Source organism: Papio anubis, chromosome 3 (assembly GCF_008728515.1).
Source record: "Papio anubis isolate 15944 chromosome 3, Panubis1.0, whole genome shotgun sequence".
NCBI lineage: Eukaryota > Metazoa > Chordata > Mammalia > Primates > Cercopithecidae > Papio > Papio anubis.
In genome coordinates this window covers 181209857-181235079 of record NC_044978.1, presented here as the reverse complement: position 1 = coordinate 181235079, position 25223 = coordinate 181209857, and the positions used below count along the sequence as shown (strand labels likewise).

The window sequence follows — 25223 nt, the reverse complement described above, 5'->3', positions numbered from 1 at the left end:
TTTCCATGGTGACCAAAGGGTAACAGCCCTGTCCGTGTTTGCTAGGACCCACTAGCAACGGGTAACCTGAGTGGCACGTGCGGCTCTGCTGCCAATGGGTGATCTCTTCACTGGCCTGGATTCGAGTCCCTTGCTGTGCGCTGGAATGTTTGCACCATCCTGCTTTTCACTCAGGACTTCCAGGCCTTGTTTCTTCCCAACAAGGTAGAAAAGGCCCTTAAAAGTGACGACCCTGCAGCTCGTGAATTAGCAGCTGCCTCCAGAGGCTCATTTCTAAGCCTTGGCTTATGTGGGCAACTGCTGTTCCAGTAAAGGAAAATATGTCCAGAAAACATGTAATAGAGAAGGCATTTATGAGCACTTGGAAAAGCCATAAGCATATGAAGCCTCCTCGGTTGACAGTGGTTTTATTACTCTCCTATTCCACTGAACAAATTATTCTTCAGCATGACACACGAAATTTATATGAGTGGATTCTCAAGAACTTTCTTAAAATGCAAAAAAAAGACCAGGCGCAGTGGCTCAAGCTTGTAATCCCAGCACTTTAGGAGGCCGAGGTGGGCGGATCACGAGGTCAGGAGATCGAGACCATCCTGGCTAACACGGTGAAACCCCGTCTCTACTAAAAATACAAAAAAAAATTAGCTGGGCGTGGTGGCGGCGCCTGTAGTCCCAGCTGTTGGGGAGGCTGAGGCAGGAAAATGGCGTGAACTCGGCAGGTGGAGCTTGCAGTGAGTCGAGATTGCGCCACTGCACTCCAGCCTGGGTGACAGAGTGAGACTCTGTCTCAAAAAAAAAAAAAGAAAAAAAAATTATTTTTTGTAGAGATGAGGTGTCACTACGTTGCTCAGGCTGGTCTCGAACTCCTGGCCTCAAGTGATCCTCCTGCCTTGGCCTCCCAAAGTGCTGGGATTGTAGGCGTGAGTCACCGCACCCAGGCACTTTTTATAAACAACACCTCCCGCTACGCCCCGCTCTGCAAGGTTACCCCTGTGCTTTCCTTGGCTCACCTGCATACTCCGAAGGCCTCCACAGGGTCAACACGGCCCCAAGCGGGTAAAATTTGGCTCTTGGAGGAGCCAAGGGAAACCCCTCCCTGTGGCCGGTTCGATGTTAAGAGGAGTAAATGTGGCCACAAACGTGTACCACAATTAGACACACCCGTCTCCAGAACGGCAGGCTCAGGGAAGAGGTTTATACAGTGAATCCCGAGAGAGGCTCACAGCCAGTCACAGGGACATTCCACTGGTCCCAGATCAAGTGTGAAAGCAGCGACAGGGGAGATGAAAGGCCACGTCTCCAGTCACCAGAGATGCTGCGCTAAAATGCAGCAGTACGCGGTCCGGTTCCTACCAGCAAAAGTGGAGTGACATCTCCGTGGACACAGTGGCCCTGCCCGCCACGGCAGCACCAGCACCAGCACAAGTGGCTCCTCAAATTCAGTGCGATGAAAGGAAATCTGAGACCCTCACTCACACAGCCGCCTCCCCCCAACCCAGCGTCTACCGCGCTAACCAGCACAGCAAGGGGGCTTCTGTCCCTGGATGGAAGACAGCTGCCAGATCAGAACGTGGGGTTGGGGCCCTCTGATTTCCTGGGTGACATAGGTAATAGAATATAGTAAACAAGGACACCGCCAGGAAACAAATTGGAGGCTGAGTCTCCTAAACGCTCAGAGAATTCTCAAAGTAGCTGCAAACGGTGTGTGAGAGGGCCTGGGTGTGTGCAGATCTGGAGACACCCCGACAGATTACTTTTGCAGAAATTTCTGATGTGGGCATATTTTCTTGTAATCCTCCAGTTTTTACTAAACCCTGAACAAACATGAATGTTTGGGTTGCAAAGGCAGTGCATGCCGGCTCTGGGTGACGCTAAGGGGGTGCGTTTCGGTCTGGGTGACGCTAAGGGGGTGCGTGTTAGCTCTGGGTGACGCTAAGGGGGTGCATGTCGATCTGGGTGACGCTAAGGGGGTGCGTGTCAGCTCTGGGTGACACTACGGCAGTGCGTGTCAGCTCTGGGTGACGCTAAGGCAGTGTGTGTCAGTCTGGGTGACGCTAAGGTGGTGCGTGTCAGCTCTGGGTGACGCTAAGGCAGTGTATGTCAGTCTGGGTGACGCTAAGGTGGTGCGTGTCAGCTCTGGGTGATGCTAAGGCAGTGTGTGTCGGCTCTGGGTGACACTAAGGAAGTGCGTGTCAGCTCTGGGTGATGCTAAGGCGGTGGATGTCGGCTCTGGGTGACGCTAAGGGGGTGCGTGTTGGCTCTGGGTGACACTAAGGCAGTGCGTGTCAGTCTGGGTGACGCTAAGGTGGTGCATGTCGGCTCTGGGTGACGCTAAGGGGGTGTGTGTCGGCTCTGGGTGACACTAAGGCGGTGTGTGTCAGTCTGGGTGATGCTAAGGTGGTGCGTGTTGGCTCTGGGTGACGCTAAGGGGGTGCTTGTCGGCTCTGGGTGACACTAAGGGGGTGCGTGTCGGCTCTGGGTGACACTAAGGTGGTGCGTGTTGGCTCTGGGTGACACTAAGGCAGTGTGTGTCGGCTCTGGGTGATGCTAAGGTGCATGTCGGCTCTGGGTGACACTAAGGGAGTGAGTGTCAGCTCTGGGTGATGCTAAGGCAGTGGGTGTCGGCTCTGGGTGACGCTAAGAGGGTGCGTGTCAGCTCTGGGTGACACTAAGAGGGTGCGTGTCGGCTCTGGGTGACGCTAAGGGGGTGCTTGTCAGCTGTGGGTGATGCTAAGGCGGTGCGTGTTGGTCTGGGTGACACTAAGGCGGTGCGTGTCAGTCTGGGTGACGCTAAGGTGGTGCATGTCAGCTCTGGGTGATGCTAAGAGGGTGCGTGTCGGCTCTGGGTGATGCTAAGGGGGTGCGTGTCAGCTCTGGGTGATGCTAAGGGGGTGGGTGTCAGCTCTGGGTGATGCTAAGGCGGTGTGTGTCGGCTCTGCGTGACGCTAAGGCAGTGCATGTCAGTCTGCGTGACGCCAAGGCGGTGCGTGTCGGTCTGGGTGACGCTAAGGCGGTGCGTGTCGGTCTGGGTGATGCTAAGGTGGTGCGTGTTGGTCTGGGTGACACTAAGGCGGTGCGTGTTGGCTCTGGGTGATGCTAAGGTGGTGCGCGTCAGCTCCTCTGGGTGACACTAAGGTGGTGCGTGTTGGTCTGGGTGACGCTAAGGGGGTGTGTGTCAGCTCTGGGTGACGATAAGGCAGTGCGTGTCAGCTCTGGGTGATGCTAAGGCGGTGCACGTCGGCTCCTCTGGGTGACACTAAGGTGGTACGTGTCGGTCTGGGTGATGCTAAGGGGGTGCGTGTCGGCTCTGGGTGACACTAAAGCAGTGTGTGTCGGCTCTGGGTGACGCTAAGGGGGTGCGTGTCGGCTCTGGGTGGTTGTGTAACATGGATGTAGAGAACACGGCAGCACCCACGGCTCACCTGGGAACACAGGGCCAGGACGGCGCTCTCCAACACTTCTCCTGCCTGCTCACCAGAGAAGTATCCACCTGCAAGCATAGCCTCGGTCATGTGGGGGCTGGGTCCTCAGTCCAAAACCAACCCCAATACCAACATGCCCTGAGTGCACTTTCCAAATTGGCCACATAGGAGGCCTGTTTTGGGTGAACACATCAGTGTCATTGCTGTCCCCAGCCCAGCTGTGACCCGAGGAACGTGCTGGCTCAGGGGCCGAGTTCTGATACCCTTTTCCCACTCAGGCATTGATGGTCTCTGGCCTGGGGCAACGAAGGAGGCAAGGTCCCAGGCTCAGAGGTGACGGGTGGCCACTGGGCTCACACCTGCTGGGGCTCAGGGAGGCTGGGTGGGTTCCTCCCTCGGGAGGAAGCAAGGAAGGGGCTCCTGGGCAGAGCGAAGCAGGGGTGCATGGCAGGGGGCGCAGGGGCGAGGGGGTACCTGGGACCACCCAGGGGAGCAGAGGGGGAGCCTCTGCAGGGACTCAGAGGCTGCAGGGGGACTTGGTCCTTGGTGTCGCCTGCAGGGACTCAGAGGCTGCAGGGGGACTTGGCTCTTGGTGTCGCCTCCAGCCGCTGTGGTTTCTGGTGGGGCCCTAAGAGGTCCAAGGCCGTGGCCTTGTGCGTTCGGGAGCGCATCTGTGGCAGGATCTGCATTTGCTATGATTTTTGCTGGCGAGAACTGTGTCTTATCACTTAGGGTTTTTCTCAGGTAGCAGTGGGGCTCCTGCCCTGTGCCCGCCCTCTCTGGCAGACACTCGTGTCCCTTCCTTGGTGCACCTGGGCATGGTCAAGGCCTCCACGGGGTCAGCACCACCTTCCAGGGGGTAAACGCTGGCTCTTGGGGTGGGGAGGATCTTATTCTTCACAAGCCCAGAGATGCAGGACATGAATGGATACGTGGTATATCCTAGTACCAAAGATGCATGGGTGCCAGCCATTGGGAAGAACCACCTAAAAAGACTTGCTGGGGGCAACAACCAACAAAAGGTTGACAAACTTTGGTTTACCCCATTCCCACCAATCCTCCAGGAATCAGCCCCAGCACCCCGTCCTCCAGGAAGTCTTCCAGGGTTCCCAAGTCTAGACACTCCTGGCTCGTGTCTCCCTGTGCCTTACGGGACCTAGTGGGTGGGCTTCTGCTCTCTGCAGAGCCCGGCAGGCTGCCTGGCACGAGGGGGCCTTCTGGAAGTGCTCTCTGAACCGAACCCCAAGTGAAAGGAAAATTGGGTCTCTTGGCACCACCCTGACACTGTTCTGCCCCATATGCCTCTCATTATGGAAGTGGGCTCCTCATCTGCCCACAGCGCCCTCCGCCATGCTCAGTAAGTCCTGTGGAAGGAGGACAATGGTGCAGGAAGCAGCTTCCTAGATACAACAGCGGGGCCCTGACTCTGGGGAGGACGCAAGCCCGCAGTCAGAAGCCTCACCTCGGTAGAGCAGGGCCGCGTGGCGGCTCAGGGACCACAGGGCGTACAGAGCACTGAGCCGCCCCAGCACGGCCCGCAGCGAGGGCGGCACGCAGGGCTGGTGCACGTGCTCATGGAACCTCTGCACCACAGTGAGCTCCAGGAAGGCCAGCGCCAAGGGACGGCCGTGGGACACCTGGAACACAGGACAGCATCCTAAGGACCATGAAAGTCCCAGCCCCGCCCAGATTCCTGGTGGAGGAAGTTCTCAGGAAACACGAACGCGGGTCTGCATTCCCGTGCAAGTCCTAGGACAGTAACATGAGGTGAGGCAGCACACAGACGCCGTGCAGCATAAGACGTTTCTAGAACACAATGGAAAAGGCCTATGTGAAGATGGAGCTGGGAGTGCTCTGGCTCCACCGACGCCCTCCAAGGCCTCAATCTCAGCTCAGCTCCCATCTGGGACTGGGAGAGGCACGGTCATTGCACACTGGGCCTGGGGCAGGCTTCGGGATGCTCTACGGCTACAGTGTGGGCGCCCACCAGGAGGCCCCCGAGGGCCCAGGACCTGGCTTCTTCCACACAGGAAGACAGAGGAGCTGGAGAAGGGGCTTGTCAAGCTCCTCCCTGAGCTCAGAATTGACTTCGCTTCTCCAAAGGAACTGCCACCCCCTCCTCCAAAGCCTCCAGAGCATGCTTCTCTCCTTTCTCTCCATGCCGTACGTCCCCCGCAGGCTCTGCTGCTCCCATCTTTATGTCCATGAGTGCCCAATGTTTAGCTCCCACTTATACGTGCGAACATGCAGCATTTGGTTTTCCGTTGCTGCGTTAGTTTGCTGAGGATAACGGCTTGTAGCTGCATCCATGTTGCTGCAAAAGCCATGACTGTTGGTAGTGATGGCTGCACGGTATCCCGTGGTGTCTATGTACCCCATTTTCTTTATCCAGTCCACCGCTGTGGGGCACCTGGGTTGATTCTACAGTTTTGCTATTGTGAATAGTGCTGCGATGGACGTACAGGTACATGTGTCCGGTTGGCAGGATGATTGCTTTTCTTTGGGGTATGTACCCAGTAATGGGATCGCTGCGTCGAGGGGAAGAGCAACTCTTAGCTCTGAGAAATCGCCAAGCTGCCCTCCACAGTGGCTGAACTAATCTGTGTTCCCACCAACCGTGTATCCATGTCACTTTTCTCCACAGCCTTGCCAGCATCTGCTATAATATCAAAAACATTTGCTGATAATCATCAACTTCACTTATTAGCCTTTCTTTCCCTGTCTCCCATTTATCATCTCACCAGATATTTTAAATTAGGAAAACAACACACGCATTGCTTGACTTGTTAGGATGAGCAGGTGCCATTTTTAAAATTAAAAAAAAAAAAATCCAGCCAAGTGATGAAATACAGGGTATGGGGGACCGACTGCTGCAGGAGGACCCGGCTGCATGCCTGGCCTATGCTGCTGCCCCAAATCTTCCCAGAACACAGCAGGGCGAAGCACACGGCAGCAGGGTCTCCAGTGACATAGCCAGTGTCCTCCAGGGCCCTGTTGGGATCAGGAGCCTCGGGAAAACAGAAACCGGGAGAAGCTGCTTTCCCGCTCTGCTTCGTGCCAGCCTGACTGGTCCTGTCCCAAGACCCCCGCTGGGTCCTGCACACTCATGGGTGGGCCGTCCCATTGGTGCCAGGAAGGCCTGTCCTGCTCCCTGCTGTCTGAGCATGAAGTGTGCCAGCCCGGGGCCTTGGGGCTTCCTGCCCTCTCCTGATCTCACACGTGCCATAGCTCTGGGCCTTGGTTTTGGCGGGATCTGGACTTGCACTGGGGCCGTGGGGACTGCACGACAGACCCCAGCTAGGATTAGCACCCAGAATTCCCAGAGCCCTGCCAAGTGAGGTGGGGCAGCCCTCAGGCTCCCACCCGAGGCCTCTGGCAGGAGGCTGATAATACAGGCCTGTGGGGGAGCTGCCAGGCGTGGTGCTGCAGCTCCAGGCCTCAGACCCTCCTCCTTTCACCTTCCATGAAACAAGCGGGCGACGGCACCTGCATCCCCGCAAGCTACTCCTGCGTCCACGAGAACATGGCAATTCCATTGAATCCGCCCACACCCCAAAACGTGCTCCCACACCACAAGGGCCTCTCCTCTCGCCATGGGTCCTCTGCGAACCCCAATCCCAGCCAATCCCAGCAGGGCCCGGGCACAGAGAGGCGGTCCTCAGAACCGAATCTGAGTCTGAGCCCTGTGCCCCGCACCACCCTCCCCCTCACCTGCAGTCACCACGCCGCTTCAGTGTGTTTTGCCATGAAAGTGACAGAGTGTGATACAGCGACGGCACAGGCCAGACAGGCCACGGGGGCCAGAAAGACAGCCCCCTCTGGAACCTTGCTGCTGTCAAATAATGCATCCCGAGTGCCAGTGAGTTTTGAAACACAGAGTCACTCGGCTCTGCAGCTGTGCAAGAGAGCAAAAGGCATCATACAAGCCTCAGTGTTGTCTCCCGTGTGGTGCTGCTGGGGTCAGGGCAGCCCTCTCACAGGAAGCGCCTGCGATGGCAGCTCTATTGTGCTCGACGGCATCTCAGTCCCCAGGATTTGCCTGCATGACACTGCGCTGTTGTTCCAGGAAAGGTCCACATAAGGCCAGCAGTCACCGGGGGGACACAGGCTCCGAGGATGGGCTCCCTAAACAGTGTCTGCCATGGCAACCAGCAGAGCTGACCACAACATTAACCAACGCGGGCTGGGGCCCAGGAAGCATCCCACGTGGTATGAACTCCGGAGACCCGGGAGGACAGTAATGTCTCAGGTGCAGTCCCTCCCCATGGCCAAAGTGTCCCCATAGCTACGGTTAGGGCTGGCGCACTCCAGCCAAGAGTGCTCACGGCACCCACAGACACATCTGGGAGTCCCACTGCCCCCACCAGCTGCCCCCAGACAGGGCAGGGGCTGGACTGTGCTCTACGGGGATCTTCTGGACCACCTCAGCTGCCCCTCCAGAGCTGCCAAACTGTCCCCAGCTAGGACTGGGACAGGCACTTCTCAGGCTCCATGCAGCTATGGTCAGCTGTCCCTTTACAGCAGTAAACCTGGACACCCAGGAAATCTTCAGCACAGAGAGAGGGGAGGGTCCCAGTCTGGTACACTCTGATTTCTGAAGTACATTTTAAGAGGCAATGGATATAGTTCAGGCAAAAAACTAAACCCCAAATTGTCCAAATTCAGACAGCAGCCACGCAGCCTGGGGAAAGGGCTGGGCTCTGTGACAGCTGGCTCAGGTGCAATCCTGGCCCCGGCACAGGCAAGCTGGGGGACCTTGGGCATTTCTCTTGGCCTCAACTTCCTTCACTCCCAAAGTAGACAACATGAAACAACCCAGATACAGAATCCAGCATGTGGCTCAGGGAGAACAAGTGTCCTCGTCCTTGTCTGCCTTCTGATGTGCAAATTCCTGAAGGGAACCTGGAGCCCTTGTGACAGGGGTCGATCCCAGGGTGGAGGCAGGCTGCGGGGACGCCACCACCCACCTTTTTAGTCCCAGGCTGGAGGCAGGCTGTGGGGACGCCACCACCCACCTTTTTAGTCCCAGGCTGGAGGCAGGGTGCGGGGACGCCACCACCCACCTTTTATATCTACTGGCTGTTGAACACGTGAAGGTGTCACTCAGCCGAAAAATGAGAGAAATGCATTGTTAAAGACCTTTCTGCGCATGCCTGGCTTACGGTGGGTAAATGGTAGATAGCGGTTATTGGCAAGAGCCAGAAAATGTTTAAAAGTTAATCAATTTTCCCCACCAGGTCAAAGAGTAAGCACACTTCTAACAAAAATGGCCAGTAACCTTCTCAAAGGACACAGCCGTCACCCTCTCCACGAACGGTGCTGCTGCCCGAGCCCAGCCTGATGCCTGCGAAGGATGGCTTTGACCTGCAGCTCCTGGCCCTGCCTCCAGGTCAGCGGCTGCTAGGGCTGGTTTCCGACCAGGCGGGCATCTATCCGAAGGAGTTCCTTCCTTCCTGGGGGTGTTCTCTGTCAGCGACATGCCACGTGGGCTTCCCCAGTCTGCTGTGTGGCTTCTGATTTTGTTCAGAGCATCTTTTGCAATGCAGAAATGCTGAACCTTTATGCAGCCAAATCCGATGGTTTTATTTTTTAACAGCTTCCGGCTCCCATCTTCCTGAAAAGGCTAGTCTAGGCTGAGGCTTTCTTCTCATGCCGTATTGCAGGGGAAGGGGCTGCATCTCCTATGGGCCCCTTAGCATCCAGCCCAGGGCCCCAAGGGCTCTCAGCTGTCACAAACGTCCCCTGCTCTTGAAAGCTCTGCGACCCAGAGCAGGTCTGGAGCACGAAGCCCCACCCTGGCAACTGCTTTCCCTCCAAGGCCTTGTGGCTGGTGTCTGTGGGTGTCTGTCAGCTCGGCCCAGGGTCACCGTCTCAGCCGGACTCGGAACCCAGGACCCCTCCTGGCCTCTGCCGCAGGACTCCCTGAAATTCTGTTACCAAGTTCTCGAAGGAAAAGCTGAAGGTGAGTGGTTTCTCAGCAGCTGAGCCACGCACTCGGGGTGTTGTGGGGTCACACATGCCGCGGCCCCAGCATAGGCCGGGGCTGGAAGGGGGTGCTAAGGACCTACCAGGCAGTTCTAAGAGACACAGGTGTTGTTAGGAATGGGGTCCTTTTGTGCCCTCCGTTTCTGGGGGTCTTGTTTCATAACTCATTGGAGAATCTCCATTCCATTAAAAAAATTCTTTTTTTCTTTTCTGAGACAGGGTCTTGCTCTGTTGCCCACGCTGGAGTGCAGTGATGTGATCGCGGCCCACTGCAGCCTCAACCTCCTGGGCTCAAGCGATCTTCCTGCCTCAGCCTGCCTAATGCGCTGGCATTACAGACATAAGCCAGTGCAGCAGCCTATTCCACCTTAACACGAGGATGTGGCCTGCAGAGGAGGGAGTGGTGGAAGCTGACAGGCATCCATTGGTTTCTGAATGACCCAACCTGCCGTGTTATCAGCCAGGGTGGGTACAGAAGGCAGCCTGTTCTGGAAGGGTCACTTCAAGTCTCCTATTTTCGGTCACCATGGCCCTAAACTACAAGTTTTACTGACCCCTGGCCACCTGCTGACTTCATTTCTTTTCAGCTATAAATTCAATCTGGTTTTCTTTTTTTCTTTTTTTTTGAGATGGAATCTTGCTCTGTCACCCAGGCTAGAGTGCAGTGGTGTGATCTCGGCTCACTGCAACCTCTGCCTCCCATGTTCAAGCAGTTCTTCCTGCCTTAGCCTCCCAAGTAGCTGGGACTACAGGTGCCTGCCATCATGCCTGGCGAATTTTTTGTATTCTTAGTAGACACCGGGTTTCACTGTATTAGCCAGGATGGTCTTGATCTCCTGACCTTGTGATCCACCTGTCTTGGCCTCCAAAAATGCTGGGATTATAGGCATGAGCCACTGCGCCCGGTCCAATCCGGGTCTCTTTGAGCTCGGCAGGAGCCCATCCTTCCCGCCTTCTCTCCTCATCCCAGGGCAGGTGTGTGCAGCAGGTTCTAGAGGTGCTGGCCTGAGGGGCGCGGCTGCCCCCCAGCAGCAGGCTGTGCGGTGCCAGGCCTTCCCAGAGACAGGCAGATGTGGACCTGGGTCCCCACAGCGGCTTCATTATTGAAGCTGACCCATAACTTCATGAACTGACACTAGGGAGAAGAGGCGACAGCGGCTCTCTCCGTATCCATGGCCTCCCTGCACAACACTCATGGCCTGAGTCTCCCCATAGCTATGGTTAGGGCTGGCGCACTCCACCAAGAGTGCTCACGGCACCCACAGACACATCCGGGAGCCCCACTGCCCCCAACAGCTGCCCCCTAGACAGGGGAGGGGCTGGGCTCTGCTCTAGGGCAGACAGCCGGGACAGGGCTGGAATCACACGGAACCAGGTTCCTGGCATGACAAGACAGACGTTTTATAACAGGCTGTTTTTCCCCTGTGGCTTCCCAGAACACAAAAGACAGCCCTGTCCAGGTGTGAGAACCAAAGCACTTTCCAAGGCCAATGACGACCCACTCACCATTGCCACCCCAGCCCCTCGGGAAGGCAAGAGCAACTTGTGGAAAACCAAGCAGGGCGCTGGCGTCACTCCCATGAGTCAGGAGGGAGCACTCTGAGTGTCCGCAGTGGTGTCCCTGCCCATCTGTGCATCCAAGGCTCTCACAACCCAGCGCTTCACTGCTCTGGTTTACGGGCTGGGAACCGTCAGGCACGGTAAATGTAACATCCATGACCTCCCCAGCCCAGCAAGACAGGTGCTGCCATCCCTGTGTTACAGAGGAGCTGAGCAAGCAGCAAAGTCATCAAGTCATCTGCCCAGGGTCACGGGAGCTCAGGGTCTGGGGCCTGAACTGCCAGGGACACAACGACTGGGGAATTAAGAGCAAATAATACAAAAGGGAATTTTGAAAACAAATACCTACCTGGCAGTTATTCCTTGCTTCAAAGTCACTGCTTCCTGATCTTTTCTCTTGGTTTAATTTTTGATAAGTCTCTCGGAGCAGGTAGCAAACCAGCCACTTGTATGCTGCCAGGGCGACTTTGGAACGAGAAACAGAAGGAGAAAAAGTAACAATAGAGAAACTAGCATTTGTCACGACTCACCCCCAGGGACAAGGCACTGCCAGCATCCTGCAGGTACGGTGTCATCTTCGTGACGAGCAGGCGTATGGGGTGGGTCTGATTTTATAGGTAGGGAAACTGAGGCACAGGGACGGCATCTGCCCAGGGCCCCTCTGGCTGGAGGCACTTCCTGGCTCAGGCTGGGGCTGTCCTGAGTTCTACACTGTTCCAGCAGCCTGGAGGCCACAGGGGCACGGTGCCGCCACTAGAGCGGACCCCCGAGTGCGACAGCTGCACGTTCTCGCACGCACCAGGCTCGGTCTGTGTGAAGCATGGTGCTGTCCCTGCAGCATCAGCCAGGACTGCATGGGCAGCAGGACAACTGCCCGGCGGTGGTGCCCAGTGGCGAGAGGAAGGGGTGCTTCCGTTCACCTCCCCCTGCTTGGCCCTTGGACCTCACTGCCTGCTGGAGCTGTGGAACTGGGGACTGACACGGTGGGGGAGGGGGTACCTGAGGCCTCGTACCCTGGGGGGCCCCCCCACAAGATTCAAAAGGGCAGGAGGGAGCAGATGCAGCAGACAAGGAGGCCCCAAGGTGGGGTGTCAGGCAGGACAGCTGGAGCCCCCTCTTCATCCTCCCCTTCCCCTGGCAGTGGTGCCCACATCTGCAGGGCCCCCTACAGCATGGCCAGAGCTGGCCTCCCACAGTACTCCCTATGGACCAGGCATGGTCCTGAGACCCCACCAGGCTGTACTGCTACCACCCCGCTGATGAGGACATGGGCCCAGGCACATGGTGAGCATGTAGGGGAGAGCTGCAGACCAGCCGCACATGGAGGCCACGCTCACATCCACTCCCTGCCCAGGCACAGAGGGCCTGGTGCCCGGACACGAGGCGCCTCCAGGCTGCAGGGGGCCTTCTGCCTGGCAGCCAGTCTTGCTCAGAGATCCCAGGCAGGAGAATGGGGTCAGCCATGCCGAGTCTGAGCCCAAAGGCTGAACTCAGGGGCCCTTGGGATTTCCTTCTATGTCACACAGCCCAGGTCACTGGGAAGAAAACACCCAATGCTGCAGTTCCTGCCACAGCACACCCGACTGCTTTCGGCTGTTACATCCATTCACCCTCACAGCATAACTGAGAGGAACTGAGTCATAAAGCAGAGCAGGCCGTTCCCCAGGCTCAGACATCAGGCGGCGGCCGGAGGTCTCAGCTCCCCAGTGGGAAGGAAAGGCAGGTGCCGCTGACCCCGCAGGGTGCAGGCAGGGCTGGGCGGAGGTTTCCTCCATACAGGCATCTTCAGGGAGCCAAGGCTCCCCTTGCCAAGTCCTGCCAGGCATGAGGCGTTGAATGGTGGCCCCAACTGACTCCCACAGCTGTGAATATGACCTTTGTTGGGAAGAGGGTCTTTGCAGATGTCATGACGTTGAGGTACTGAGGGAGGTCATCAGGGACTCCTGGACTAGGGTGGACTCTAAGTCCAATGACACGTGTCCTTACAAGATGCAGAGACGGCAAAGTCACAGAGGAGGCAAAGGCCAGCATGATGCAGCCGCAGCCAAGGACTCCTGGAGCTGCCAGGAGCCTGGGCAGGAGGACTCCCCCGGCAGAGGGAGCGGGGCAGCCCTGCCCCATCCTGCCTTGGGGTTTCCGCCTCTGCACCAGAAGAGTCACTGTCTGCTATCTTTGGTGCCCAGGCCGTGGCCCTCTGCTGCTGGCAGGCTGCCCAGGGCTCATCCTTGAGCCACACATGCTACCCTTCAGGACATTATAGGAAAATTCAGGTCCATTTTGCAACCAATGCTGAGGGGAGGCCCTCATGACCACCGCCTGTTCCTAAAGGCTCTGCCACATCCCAAGCTCTCCCCAGCAGGGCAGATGGTCACGAACAGCAAGGAAAGGTGGACGCTGTGCAGTTGTGCTTTCCATGACTTATTTACATAGCAACAAAACCAAGGAAACGGTCTGGCCAGAAACCGCTTGTGCAAATTCCTTCTGACCACACCAGAGGCCCCCGTGTCCCACCACGCATCAGCCGTAGCTGGGCTTCCCTCCCAGCCTGTCCTGGCCGTTCCCAAACACTGCCCCGGGAGGTGTCCCTCTGTGGTGGACACTTCACGGCAGTTACCCGAGTTTTCCAATCTATCTCTGCAACCAGAATTAACCCATGAGGCTTCCCGTCGACAGCCAGTTAGACCGTGCTGTGGGCTGCAAGTGAGACGAACGCTTGAGAAATGAGGTATGTTTGCACCGTGTTCTTCCTTACACTCTGCTTTTGGTTCTTGGTTTTTCATTAAAAAATAAAGCATGTCAGTCTGATGTGTTCATACGCAGGGGAGAAGATCCCCCAAAAAGCAGATGACAGCAAACGAAAGGTGGGTGCCATGCGTGCCATTTCCAGAGTTAATCTGGAAGTGAAACAGTATCGCTGAAACAAAGTACGTGGAAGACGGGCACTAACGGGCAGCGCATTCTCTTGCTTGGAATACGGTTGCTGGAGGCCCGAGGACACACCCAGCGTCAGCAACTTCTGTCCTCAAGACTCTCCCAGAATCCTGGGTCACCACAGCCTTTCCATGTGCCACACACCAGACGGACTCTCGAAGGTGCCCCCAGCTGTCCTGTGCACCCAATGACTGCCCCTCGACCTGCCCCCCTCCGCAGCTGGGACTCCGTCCTTGACCCCATGGAGAGCTCTTCGCATGCACTGCCTGCCTTTCGGGTGTCGGTTTCCTCTCCTGTCTCTGAGCCCAGTCCCTGCTGCATCAGCATCGGAGCACTCCTAACTCGGATTCTGACCCAGGCAAGCCCTGGAAAGCAAGGCCTGGACGGCGGCCCCAACTCCTCAGCCAGATCACGGGCCCGGGTCTGACCATGCCCACTGCTCTGGTGCTCCTGAACGACCAGTGCTCCCCAAAAGCACAACGCACAGACCCTCCAAGACACCCTCAGGTGCCGGCTTTTTGGGAAACATTTCTTGACCCACCAAGGCAGACCTCACCTGCACCTGTGTCTGTTGTTTCCAATGAAGTGTTCAGGACAGTGGCCCCCTACACACAGCAACCCCCCACCGAGGGCACCATGGCCTGGCACCTGCCAGGCAGCACGAGGTGACCGCATTCCCTCTCCACTGTCTTGCAGGAGGAAAACAGGCTCAGAGAGATTAAAGCCTAGCTCAAGGTCACAGCGGGGGGCAGTGCTGACCCAAGAGCCTGTGCTCCCATCCTCTAGGAACACCGTCTGCACCATGAACCCCACTGCTCACCTCACATGACCTCACCCTGCACTCCATGTGACCTCACCACTCACCCCCACGTGACTCCACCGTTCACCTGTGACCCCACTGCTCACCTCACATGACCTCACCATGCACTCCACGTGACCTCCCTGCTCCCCCCATGTGACTACACTGTTCACCCATGACCCCACTGCTCACCTCACATGACCTCACCATGCACTCCACGTGACCTCACCACTCACCCACGTGACTCCACCACTCACACATGGCCCCACGTCACCTCTGGCCTACATTCTGTGACCTTGCAGTCCACACATACACACGTGTCCGGGTAGTGAACACTGCAACTGCTTACTACGAATGCACACCAGCCAGCTAAAGGAGAACAGGGCCCGTGGCAGGGAGCAACAGCACAGGCCCCAAGGCACAAGGCTGTGACACTCAGCTCAGCACACAGGCCTGTGCAAAAATCAGAGGAACTCAACAGAAAACCCGGCCTTCCCTACCCAAGTCAGAATTGGAACCCCTGAAGGATCAGCCATGGGCTTGGCAAATCCTCCACCCTTCCTCACAGGCGAGCGCAACCCTGGAAGAGGCCTGTGTCTCTTCAATCCTGCAGAGCCTGAGGGCCCCACATCACTTACACAGCTTTTACCAAAGATCCACATGACGCAGGCTGCAGTCAGCCCTGAGCCCTGGTATCTATGACCAAATGCCCTTGAGACGACGGGGCTGGCAGAACCCACGAGCTTCCCTGCGGCGTGAGGGATAATGGTGATCTCCCACACCACTTTCCACAAGAGAAAGTCATTTGCCTTTGTTACTCTGGAAAACGTTTTCACTTTGTTGCATCTTGTAAACATTAGGGCAGTTGCAGGAAAAGCAGATGACTTTGGTGTCTCTCCCGATGATGGAGAGACTGTAAAATTGCTTTTGCTTTCACAGTCTCAGGGGAAGGGGAGGGAAGAGGAGAGGGTGATGGGCACATGGAGAAGCTGGCTGCGCCGTCTATGTTTTGATTTTATTAATATAGGGAGTGATGGTTTTAGGAAAAAGGTTTTGGTTGGGTTGAAGTTACTACAATGATTAGGTCATTTTCTAGTTCTTCCTGTGGCAACATTTGGGAAGCTTAGAAACAGACTTGGGGCCGGGTGCGGTGGCTCACCCCCGTAATCCCAGCACTTTGGGAGGCCGAGGCAGGCGGATCACGAGGTCAGGAGATCGAGACCATCCTGCCTAACAGGGTGAAACCCCATCTCTACTAAAAAGTACAAAAAATTAACCAGGCGTGGTGGCGGGCGCCTGTAGTCCCAGCTACTCGGGAGGCTGAGGCAGCAGAATGGCGCGAACCCGGGAGGCGGAGCTTGCAGTGAGCCGAGATCGCGCCACTGCACTCCAGCCTGGGCGACAGAGAGAGACTCCGTCCAAAAAAAAAAAAAAAAAGGTGACTTGCAAACATCAGAAATAGGTCATCAAAACGTGTCCCCATTTCCTACTGGCACCCAAATAGACAGGCTGAGGTGTGCACGGTTAGTTACCGTCAGAAGCTATAACCCAGGGCAGGGCCCACGGGAAACCAAGCAGTGACGCGGGCGCTTCCTGATACGATGCTGACAGTGCAGGCAGCGGAAGGCACCGGGAAACTGGCCCGGCCCAGGCTCCACACGGGCTTCGGCCATGGCTGTGTGTTCTTTGCCGTGTGAACAAGTAGCCCGCAGGGCTGGAGACGGACAAGGGCACACGCTCGGGGGCTGCTATCACATCCACGGCATCGGTCCTGAAGGCCGGAATGCGTCTTCCACGTGCGCCTGTCCCCTGCGTGGCGGAGGCCTGCGCTCCCTCCTCCCGAGGATCCAGGGGCCTCCCAGAACCCGTGGGGACCCTCACATTCTGGTCTCCTGAATGCCAAGCCAAGAGCGTCCTCCATCTCCAAATCCCTGCTCTATCCGCCCAGCTGAGTGTGCCGCACCTTGATAGTGGTTCCTGCCCAAACTCTGTGGCTGCTGAGCTGAGCACTGATTTGGCGCCAAGTGCTGCACTAAGTGCTTTAGGCGCTGAACTCAGTCCACCGTACGAAAACGTTATGAAGGGGATACCATTACCATCCCTGTGCTGCAGATGAGGAAACCGAGGCAGGAAAGCTGAGGAACTTGCTGTAGGTTCCACGGCCGGCAGGAGGAGGGACCGGGATCAACCTCTGGCAGCCTGGCGGGAGCGGATGTCTCGCTCCGGAGGGTGGGCCTGCTCTTCCAGTCTCGGGTGTTACGGAGGGGTTAGTTTCTACCTGGCCCACCGGGACAGTGCATTGGGACCCCTCTCGGCCCTTCTCTTCTGCACAAATAGGTGCTTTGGTGGCAAAGCAAAGACGTTCACTAAAAACCGCTGAGTGAGGTGATGGGGAGATGGAGGCGTCGCTGCGGGTTCGAGCTGTTCTCTGTGATATGCGGCTTGACAGATGGGGGCAGTGGTGGGAGGAAGGCATTTCACAGGGACACAGGTGGCATGGAGGTGGGGGCAGCTCCAGCCCAGCTCTTTCTGTCAAATCTCACCCAGACCAATGGGCAAGAAGCATCCAGGAGGAGTAACAAGAGATTCAGAGCTTTGCAGTCCCACAGGCTTGGGTTTGAATCCTTGCTCTGTCCCTGCCTGCACCCAGGCAGCCAGAGCCAAGTGCTCTTTAGGAGTACCCTGTAGGACACGCAGAGCTCCGCCAGGTGCTTCTATGTGGGGGTGCAGGGCAGCCCCTCTCACCTGTCCCAACTGCCTCTCACCTCCATTTCCACAGAGCAACCAGAGTGGCCTTTTTCAACATTTTTAAAAATATGAATCATCAAAACAAGTAGCACACCCCATTCCACCAGGCCTCTGGCGCTCACCTCCCGTCATTCACAGCAGGGGAACAAGATGCACGCTCGCATCGAGATGAGCTCCGCACGGGCTGGGCCCTGTTGCCTCCTCCTCCTCCTGAGACACCCGTCCATCCGACATACCCATGGCTGCCCCTGCCTTTCACTGAGACCTCAATTCAAAGGCCAAGACCCTTGCAAGGTGGTCACCAGTCATGCTCCACCTCACCAGCCAGGATCACTGCTTTGCAGAATTCCCGCTGCCCTAAGACTGAGGCCTTGGGATGTTTTTGTGTCTGCTGGTCTAGACTGCAAAGTCCCATGAGGGCAGGCACGGGGTCTCGGTCATGCCGGCCGCTGGCCCCGAAATGCAGAGTGGGCGCATAACAAGCACGTGCAGAATTAACCAGGGAACGCGAGAGCAGCTGCTCTCCAGAGATGGATCCCCTGTCAGGATGCAGTGCAGTCTACAGGGAAGCTGCTTTGCTTTCCATGCTGCCAGCACGGCCGGACGCCCCATTCCCAGCTCTCGTTTCCACCTTTCTGAGCAGACCCTGCGTGGGTCTGAGCAGAGCCTGCAGCAGCTCCCATGACACACCTGCAGGAGGCTGCCCATGGCCAGCTCTGTGTGGGCCCCTGGGAGGAGGCCCCACCCCGACCACCACACCCACGGGAGATGAGCCTGTGCTACAGGGGCCGAGGGAAGGAAGTGTGTGAGATGCGCCAGGGCGGGAAGGGGCATCTGCTGTTTGGGGAGCCAGGAGGGGCTGGGGGTGGGGAAGACCAACAGGTGAGGTGGCTGGGAGGGCCCAGGGACAGCAGCAGCCCAGGCACCAGGGGAGGGGGCAGAGGCCGCTCAGTGGACAGAGACTAGGCCAGGTGGCCCCTCACGCCCTTTATCCTACGGGAGGGGAAGGCAAGAGGCAAGGCATAGGGTGGTGAGTGGGCGTCCTTCAGTTCATCTGTGGAGTCAGTGTCTAACTTGGCATCAGGTGCAAAGAGATTATTCCATGAGCCAGCCCAGGACAAGCTGCATGCAGGGCCTCCCACCACCACTGCTGCCCTGGCTGGAACTGCCAAGGGCCCCCTCACCGAGGTACGGTGTGTTTCCTGGTGGGAATGACGGGAAATCAAGAGATCAGGGGAGCCCTCCACCTGCATGTTTACCTGCGGAGTCCAAGCAGTCGGCAACACTGGAGACCTCAAACTTCTGGTCAAGGATGCTGGGATAGGCGTCCAGAAAGTCCACCGACTTCAGCGGACTGCGGAAGCAAGCTCCATCTAGGACACACATTCCAGTGACTTTGGTGGAAGACGGGAACCCAAGCCACTGGGGACCCCAAGCCGGGGGCACCCCAAAGCATGGAGAATGTCCAGAGGACCCGACAGCCACGGACCCATGAGCCAGGGTCTGGGTCTCAAGGACTCTCCCCATCCCAACCTTTGCCCATGCCTTGGGGAGTCGGTCGGCACTATCTGGTAACATTTCTTTCCTTCTGCACATCTAGGGTGCGTTCACAGAACAGCTGAATCAGTGGGGCCAGGAGAACCCACCCCCGCCAGGTTGTGTTCCAGGGCCCCCACCAGTGTGCAGCGGAGCCTCACCCTGGACCCGGTGTGCCAGGAGGCCCAGCAAATAGTTGCTTGTCTGCTGCAGCAGGACGTTGTTGTCACCTTCGTATGTGCAGTTGGGATCGTTGTCATCTCTAAGGACACCCAACCGGTTCACTGCAACAAAGCCACAATAGTACCATCATTTAAGATGCATATTTGTGAAACAGCCAGTCACTATGTGAGAATTTAAAACACCCTAAGAGGCTGGGCGCAGTGGCTCACACCTGTAATGGCAGCACTTTGGGGGGCCAAGGCGGGTAGATCACTTGAAGCCAGGTATTCAAGACCAGCCTGGCCAACAAGGTGAAACCCACCTCTACTGAAAATACAAAAAAATAGCCGGGTGTGGTGGGTGTGTGCCTGTAGTCCCAGCTAGTCAGGAGGCCGAGGCAGGAGAATTGCTTGAGCCTGGGAGGCGGAGGTTGCAGTGAGCTGAGATTGTGCAACTGCACTCCAGCATGGGCAACAGAGCAAGACTCTGTCTCAGAAAAAAAAAAAAAAAAAAAAAAAACCACGAGTTTGAGACAAGCCTGGGCAACATAGTAAGACCCTATCTCTACAAAAAATGAAAAAAAAAATTAGCTGAGAATGGTGGCAAGCACCTGTAGTCCCAGCTACCCTGGAGGCTGAGGTGGGAGGATTGCCTAAGAGCCCAGGCATTTGAGGCTGAAGTGAGCCATGGTCATGCCACTGTACTCCAGCCTGGGGGACAGGGCAAGACTGTCCAAAAAAAAAAAGCCCTAAACCCAGCTTGACCAGACACAAAAAACTGTCACCCCTGCTTCAAGTCCCAACCCCAGCTCCTCCTCACTGCTGTCAGCAAGCCCTGCACGGTCATCCCGCAGAGCCTCCCCCGGCATGGGGTCACTGACAGGAGGGAACCATCTCAGCAAGCTGACGCCCCCAGGGCTGCCCTTCTTCCTTCTGTAACTGAACGAACTCTTCTTTTAATACAGGAAATATCAAGACAACTTTTCTTTTGTCTTTCCTATCAATTAGCTGGATGCCTTCACATAGGTTATAAGGCTTGCTTTCCAGACCCTCACGCACTCAAGCCTGCTTGCTCTGATGGAAAGTGTTCTCTGAACGTGAGGCTGGGATGGGCCCAGCAGGAAGGGAGCGGAGCTGACTTCTCACACTCACATACTATGACTGATGGGTCCTGAGAGCATGAACGGACTCCTACTGCAGCCACGCTGCCAGCAGGCTTGTGATTAGGCTTGTGACCACCTGGAACACCTGATCGTTTTCTCCTGACTTGCTGTCAAATCTTGCCACGTGCCTCCTGTCATGTAACAGGTTGGCCACTGAACAAGAGCCGGGAGAGGCCCCAGCGAAACATTTGCAATTGATTTTCTAAACCTAGATGGAGCTTCGGTTGTGTTGGTCTCAATCCCAGCATATGTATATGTATATGTATATGATGAATCTTGATTCCATTGTCTTTGTTGTCTGTAGTACTGCAAGATTCAATTTCGTTATTCAACTATTTATAGAATCCCGATGAGTTACAACGACAAATAAAAACTACTAAGGGCATTGCGCAGAGGACAAAGCATGCAAATGAGTGACTTATGTACAGCCATGGCTACCCACATGGCAGTAAGCAACAAAGGCAGAGTGTGGTGGGAGTGAGAGGCCACGCTGCTGCTGGCCCATGCTGGAACAGGTGCGAGTTAGAACTGCAGTGGTGGGCGGATGATTGCTGAAAGCGTGTGTGTAGTTCTAGACAAAGCATCGCCAAAACTCTCACAAACTTGGCAAGGGCCTAAAGCGCTCCTGGAGGGCAAGAAAGTTTTGCGGATGCTGTGGCTGTTTTGAGTGTGTACATGGCCTTCTTTGAGCAATCAGTTTTTGCCAGTTAATTATTTAAGATTAGCACACAGGAAGTTTTGCAGGTAAGCTGTAAATAATGCTGATGATAATTCTAATAGTAACAGCATTAGCAAATAAAAAAGTCAGTGGGCACGCACTACAAGCCAGATACCAAGCTTACACTTCATACATGTTAATTCACTTAATTCTGGAAAGAACCTATGTTGTGGGTACACTATTATCACCCCCCACTGTAAAAATAAGAAAACTGAGCACAGTGAGGTTAAGCAACCTGCCCACAGTTACCAGGCTGTTAAGACGGAGCCAGGACTCAATCCCAGGCAAGCTGGTGGCCCCTGTTCTTAACCACACAACAGCTGCTTCGGTTATTGTCAATGCTGATATAACTGACTCTTTTTCTAAGTGTAAGAATTTTCTATCCAAATAAAACATGGTGCTAGTTTACTACCAAGCTGTTAACCAAACAGTTAAAATTCAAATGAGCAGATCAGCTGCTCTCTGCCTGTATTTTGGCCAAAGCATCAGGCATCTGAAAGCAGTGGGATCTATCTAGGGCAGGGGTTGGCAAACTTGTTCTGCAATGGACCAGAGAGTAAATATTTTCAGCTCTGCAAGCCACATGGTCTCTGTCACAGCTGGGATTACTCAACTCTGCCCTTGAAGTGCGAAAACAGCTGCAGGAAATGTGCAAATGAACGGGGGTGGCTGGCTGTGTTCCAATAAAACTTTATTTGCAAAAACAGGTGGCAGGCTGGATTTGGTCTTCAGGCCACAGTCTGCCGACCCCTGGTCTAGAGTCAAACAGCAGGGTTAAGGACAGGAAACCACCATGCGCTTCTCCAAAACCTACTGGCTAGATAGCCGTGTCCTCCACACGCCTCCCGGCATTCCTGAATTCCTTGCTGGGCGGTCCACGAGGCCAGGGGCTTGCCGGCTGATGCCAGAGCGTGGATCTCACGTCCAAGCTCTGCCTTTGGGTGAGGGAATCCAACAAGAACAGGTGAAAAGAGACTTTTGACACCAAAAAGTCAGATGTCAGCAATAACATCAAACCACCATATCACCTCTAGTCTAATACAAGACATCCTGAAAATGACAGAAGAGGAAACCTAATTGTAATTAGAAATAAAAAAGGGTCTTTATCCAAGTATGGGTACACTGTGGTATGCTCATACCATTTCACAACAATGAAAACACCGCTCCACACAGCAAATAGCTTTCGGGGCCCTGACATGGCTCCCAGAAGCAAACTGCAGAAGAATGTCATGGCCCAGTTTATATAAAGTTCACAAATGTCAGAGTGAATGACACGCCATGGAAGGTTGCAATTGTTTGCAGTGAAACCATGAAGAAAGGCCAGAGAATCAGACCCAGCACCGCAGACAGTGCTCCCTCCCAGGACAGGGAAGGGCCGGGACCAGTCCATTCCAGAAGGGCTGCAAGCGCCTCGGTAACTGACGGTCTGCTCTGCGTGGGTGCTCACTGTGCCTCCCTCGGGCCTAACATGTTTCACTGAGACTCCTTTGCTGTCCATGGCCACACTACCCTGAATGAGCCTGATCTTGGAAGCTAAGCAGGGTTGGGCCTGGTTAGTACTTGGATGGGAGACTGCCTGGGACCAGCAGGTAACGCAGGCTTTTCTTTTAAGGGAAAAAAAAGAAGAAGAAGAAGAAGACTCCTTTGCTTCTGCTTGATATCTAATGATGAAAACTTAAGAGACGGGGCCAGGCACAGTGGCTCACGCCTGTAATCCCAGCACTTTGGGAGGCCGAGGTAGGCAGATCACTTGAGCCCAGGAGTTTGAGAACAGCCTGGGCAACATTGGCGACACCCTGTTTCTACTGAAAAATACAAAAAATTAACCAGGTGTGCTGGCGGGCACCTGTAGTCCCAGCTACTCTGGAAGGCTGAGGCAAGAGAATCGCTCGAACCCAGGAGGCGGAAATTGCAGTGAGCCAAGATCGCACCACTGCACTCCAGCCTGGGCAACAGAGTGAGACTCCGTCTCAAAAACAAACAAAAAAACAAACAAAAAACTTTAGAGACTGATTCAAGCTAAAAGAAGAATTTTTACTTTTAAAAAAGAAATAAATTAAAAAAGAAAAACAAGAGGAAGACACACACAAACACACACACACACACACACACACACAAACGTTAAGTCCAATGACCCATTTTATGAGTGTTTTCAACTTCACATAAGGGGCTGAGTCGAGGCCCTCCTCTGCCTGGGTTAAACCGCTGAGTTTCAGAAACAATGAGCCCGGTCACCCTTTACAACATTATTCACAGGAGAGTGTCAGAGCTGGCAAAAGCTCCACTGACTCACGCTCCCAGGAAAACACAGGCTTAACCCCTTCAGTGGTCAGAAGCACTCCCTCCTCAGGCCTCCCGAGCCTGGGATTTGCTCTGCCACCAATCCTGCAGGTCATCCCTTCGCCATCACCTGCCGTGAATGCGGACACCAGTAGTATTTCAAGATATGCTAATTAGATGCAGGCTTTTTCTGATGTTGTACGTAACTGCAATCTGCAGTATTTCTCCTCTGCTTCCAAACATGGTTATTTCTTTCGATTCACATTTCACTCTTGCTCAGGAGGCAGCAGGAGGGACAACGGAAAATCAGTTCATAACCATCTACAAAGAAATCCGTTCTCGACGTCTCTTTATGCCGAGGCTGATCTCGGGATTTGCACGCTTGTTTCTGGCACAAATCCTCTGACTGTCAACTCAAATCCAGTCAGTGGGATTCAGACCTTTGTGCAGCTGTTTACAAAAGGCTCAGAACCATGAAAGCCACTGAGGGGCGGGTAATGTGGATTTTGCAAAACCGTCATGTTCTCAAAAGAAGACCAACAGCTGAACTCACAGACTGGAACCAAGAGTCGTGTCAGCACATCCTTGAGAGGCAGGAGTGTGGACGCGTGCCCAGCCCGTTCAATTGCAGCAGAGGCCAAGAGCTCCGAGTGGGTGGGAACAACTGGAGGAATGCGTCCCAGGCTCTGTCCTTGCAAGTCAAACGACTGATTTTGCTTTGAAATGAAGGCCGAATCTGTGCTGCTCCAACCGTGTGAGATTCAAACGATGCTGCTGAGGAAGCAGACACCACCTCACCTGTCTGGCGCTGCAGTCTCCCGAGGCACGTCCTCGCTGGAGCTCCACCAGGTCCAGGAAGAGCGACTTGGAGAAGTGGTCTAAGGCGTAGGCAGCTGCCAGATACGGAAGCAAGCGGCATTGCTAGAACAGACAAGACACCTGTGTGAACACACCACAGTTCCCATGAAGGGCAGCCCATCCTAGGGACCGTGAAAGCCAGTGCAGGGAGAGGCCATCAGGGCCGTGCACCCACTAGTGCTGAAGGTCTCCACGTGTCTTCCCGGCACATCAGAAAACCTTCATCCTGACACGCTTTCAACTCAGCCAGTTCGGCTTTCACCCATGGCCCCTGACGGACAACCCCAAACGCAATTCCCTAAACGGCCACTATTCACAGCTGTCCCATCAAAGTCACTACAGAACAAAGTGCCAGTCCATCTGTGAACTCAGAAGGCCGCGCTGCTAGGGGCCAACTCCCCGGCACACGGACTGACTGGCTGACAGCACGTGCCTCATGAGCCTGTGAGGACGAGGCTGTCACCCTGGGACAGATGGGAAAGCTGAGGCCCACACAGAGCTGGCAGCCCCTCGAAAGGCAGAGTGCACGTCTTTTTCACTTTGTCTGAAACAGCATAGGGTCCACCTATTGTTGGATGGGTGGGTGGCTGGGTGGATGGATGGATGCATGTATGGTGGGTGGTGGGTAGGTAGATGCATGGGTGGGTGGATGGATGAATCCGTGGATGGGTAGATGGATGGGTGGGTGGATGTGTGGACAGGTGGGTGGATGCATGGATGGGTGGGTGGATGCATGGATGGGTGGGTGGGTGGGTGGCTGGGTACATGGCAGGACAAGCCTGAGAGGATCCTGAGGAAACCGCCATCACCACCATGGTCTAACGTGTCAAGAGTGCTGAGCTGCCATGGCACCAGCTGCCTCCACGCCCTAACTTTTTTAATCCTCACACTGATCCTAGGAAGAAGTTTTACCATCAGTTCTAATTTACAAATGATAAAATGAGAGCATAGCAAAGCTGAAGACCTTGCCTGAGGGCACAAAGCCAGTTGGGGGTGGGCCTTGGTGGTGAGGTCAAGCATGGTGGCCCCAGTGCGCTCTCTTGACTGCCGAGCTGCCCTTGG

At 55.4% G+C, this 25223-nt stretch overlaps 1 protein-coding gene across 5 annotated transcripts in view; it reads right to left on the bottom strand.

Annotated features, from left to right (window-relative positions):
* ACOX3 (acyl-CoA oxidase 3, pristanoyl) overlaps positions 1–25223 on the bottom strand; it is a 66857-nt gene that overhangs the window by 5610 nt on the left and 36024 nt on the right. For 4 of the 5 annotated variants that reach the window (XM_009206465.4, XM_003898430.5, XM_021938290.2 and 1 more), the window contains 7 exons: positions 24102–24224; positions 21838–21958; positions 19143–19265; positions 18705–18818; positions 11317–11432; positions 4885–5059; positions 3423–3490 (listed from right to left, as the gene is read on the bottom strand). In XM_009206465.4, coding sequence (XP_009204729.1) covers positions 3423–3490; positions 4885–5059; positions 11317–11432; positions 18705–18818; positions 19143–19265; positions 21838–21958; positions 24102–24224 — 840 coding nt within the window. Of the gene's footprint in view, positions 1–3422; positions 3491–4884; positions 5060–5087; positions 6082–11316; positions 11433–18704; positions 18819–19142; positions 19266–21837; positions 21959–24101; positions 24225–25223 lie in introns of those variants that run through there. The other variant, XM_021938289.2, reaches the window with a different exon arrangement.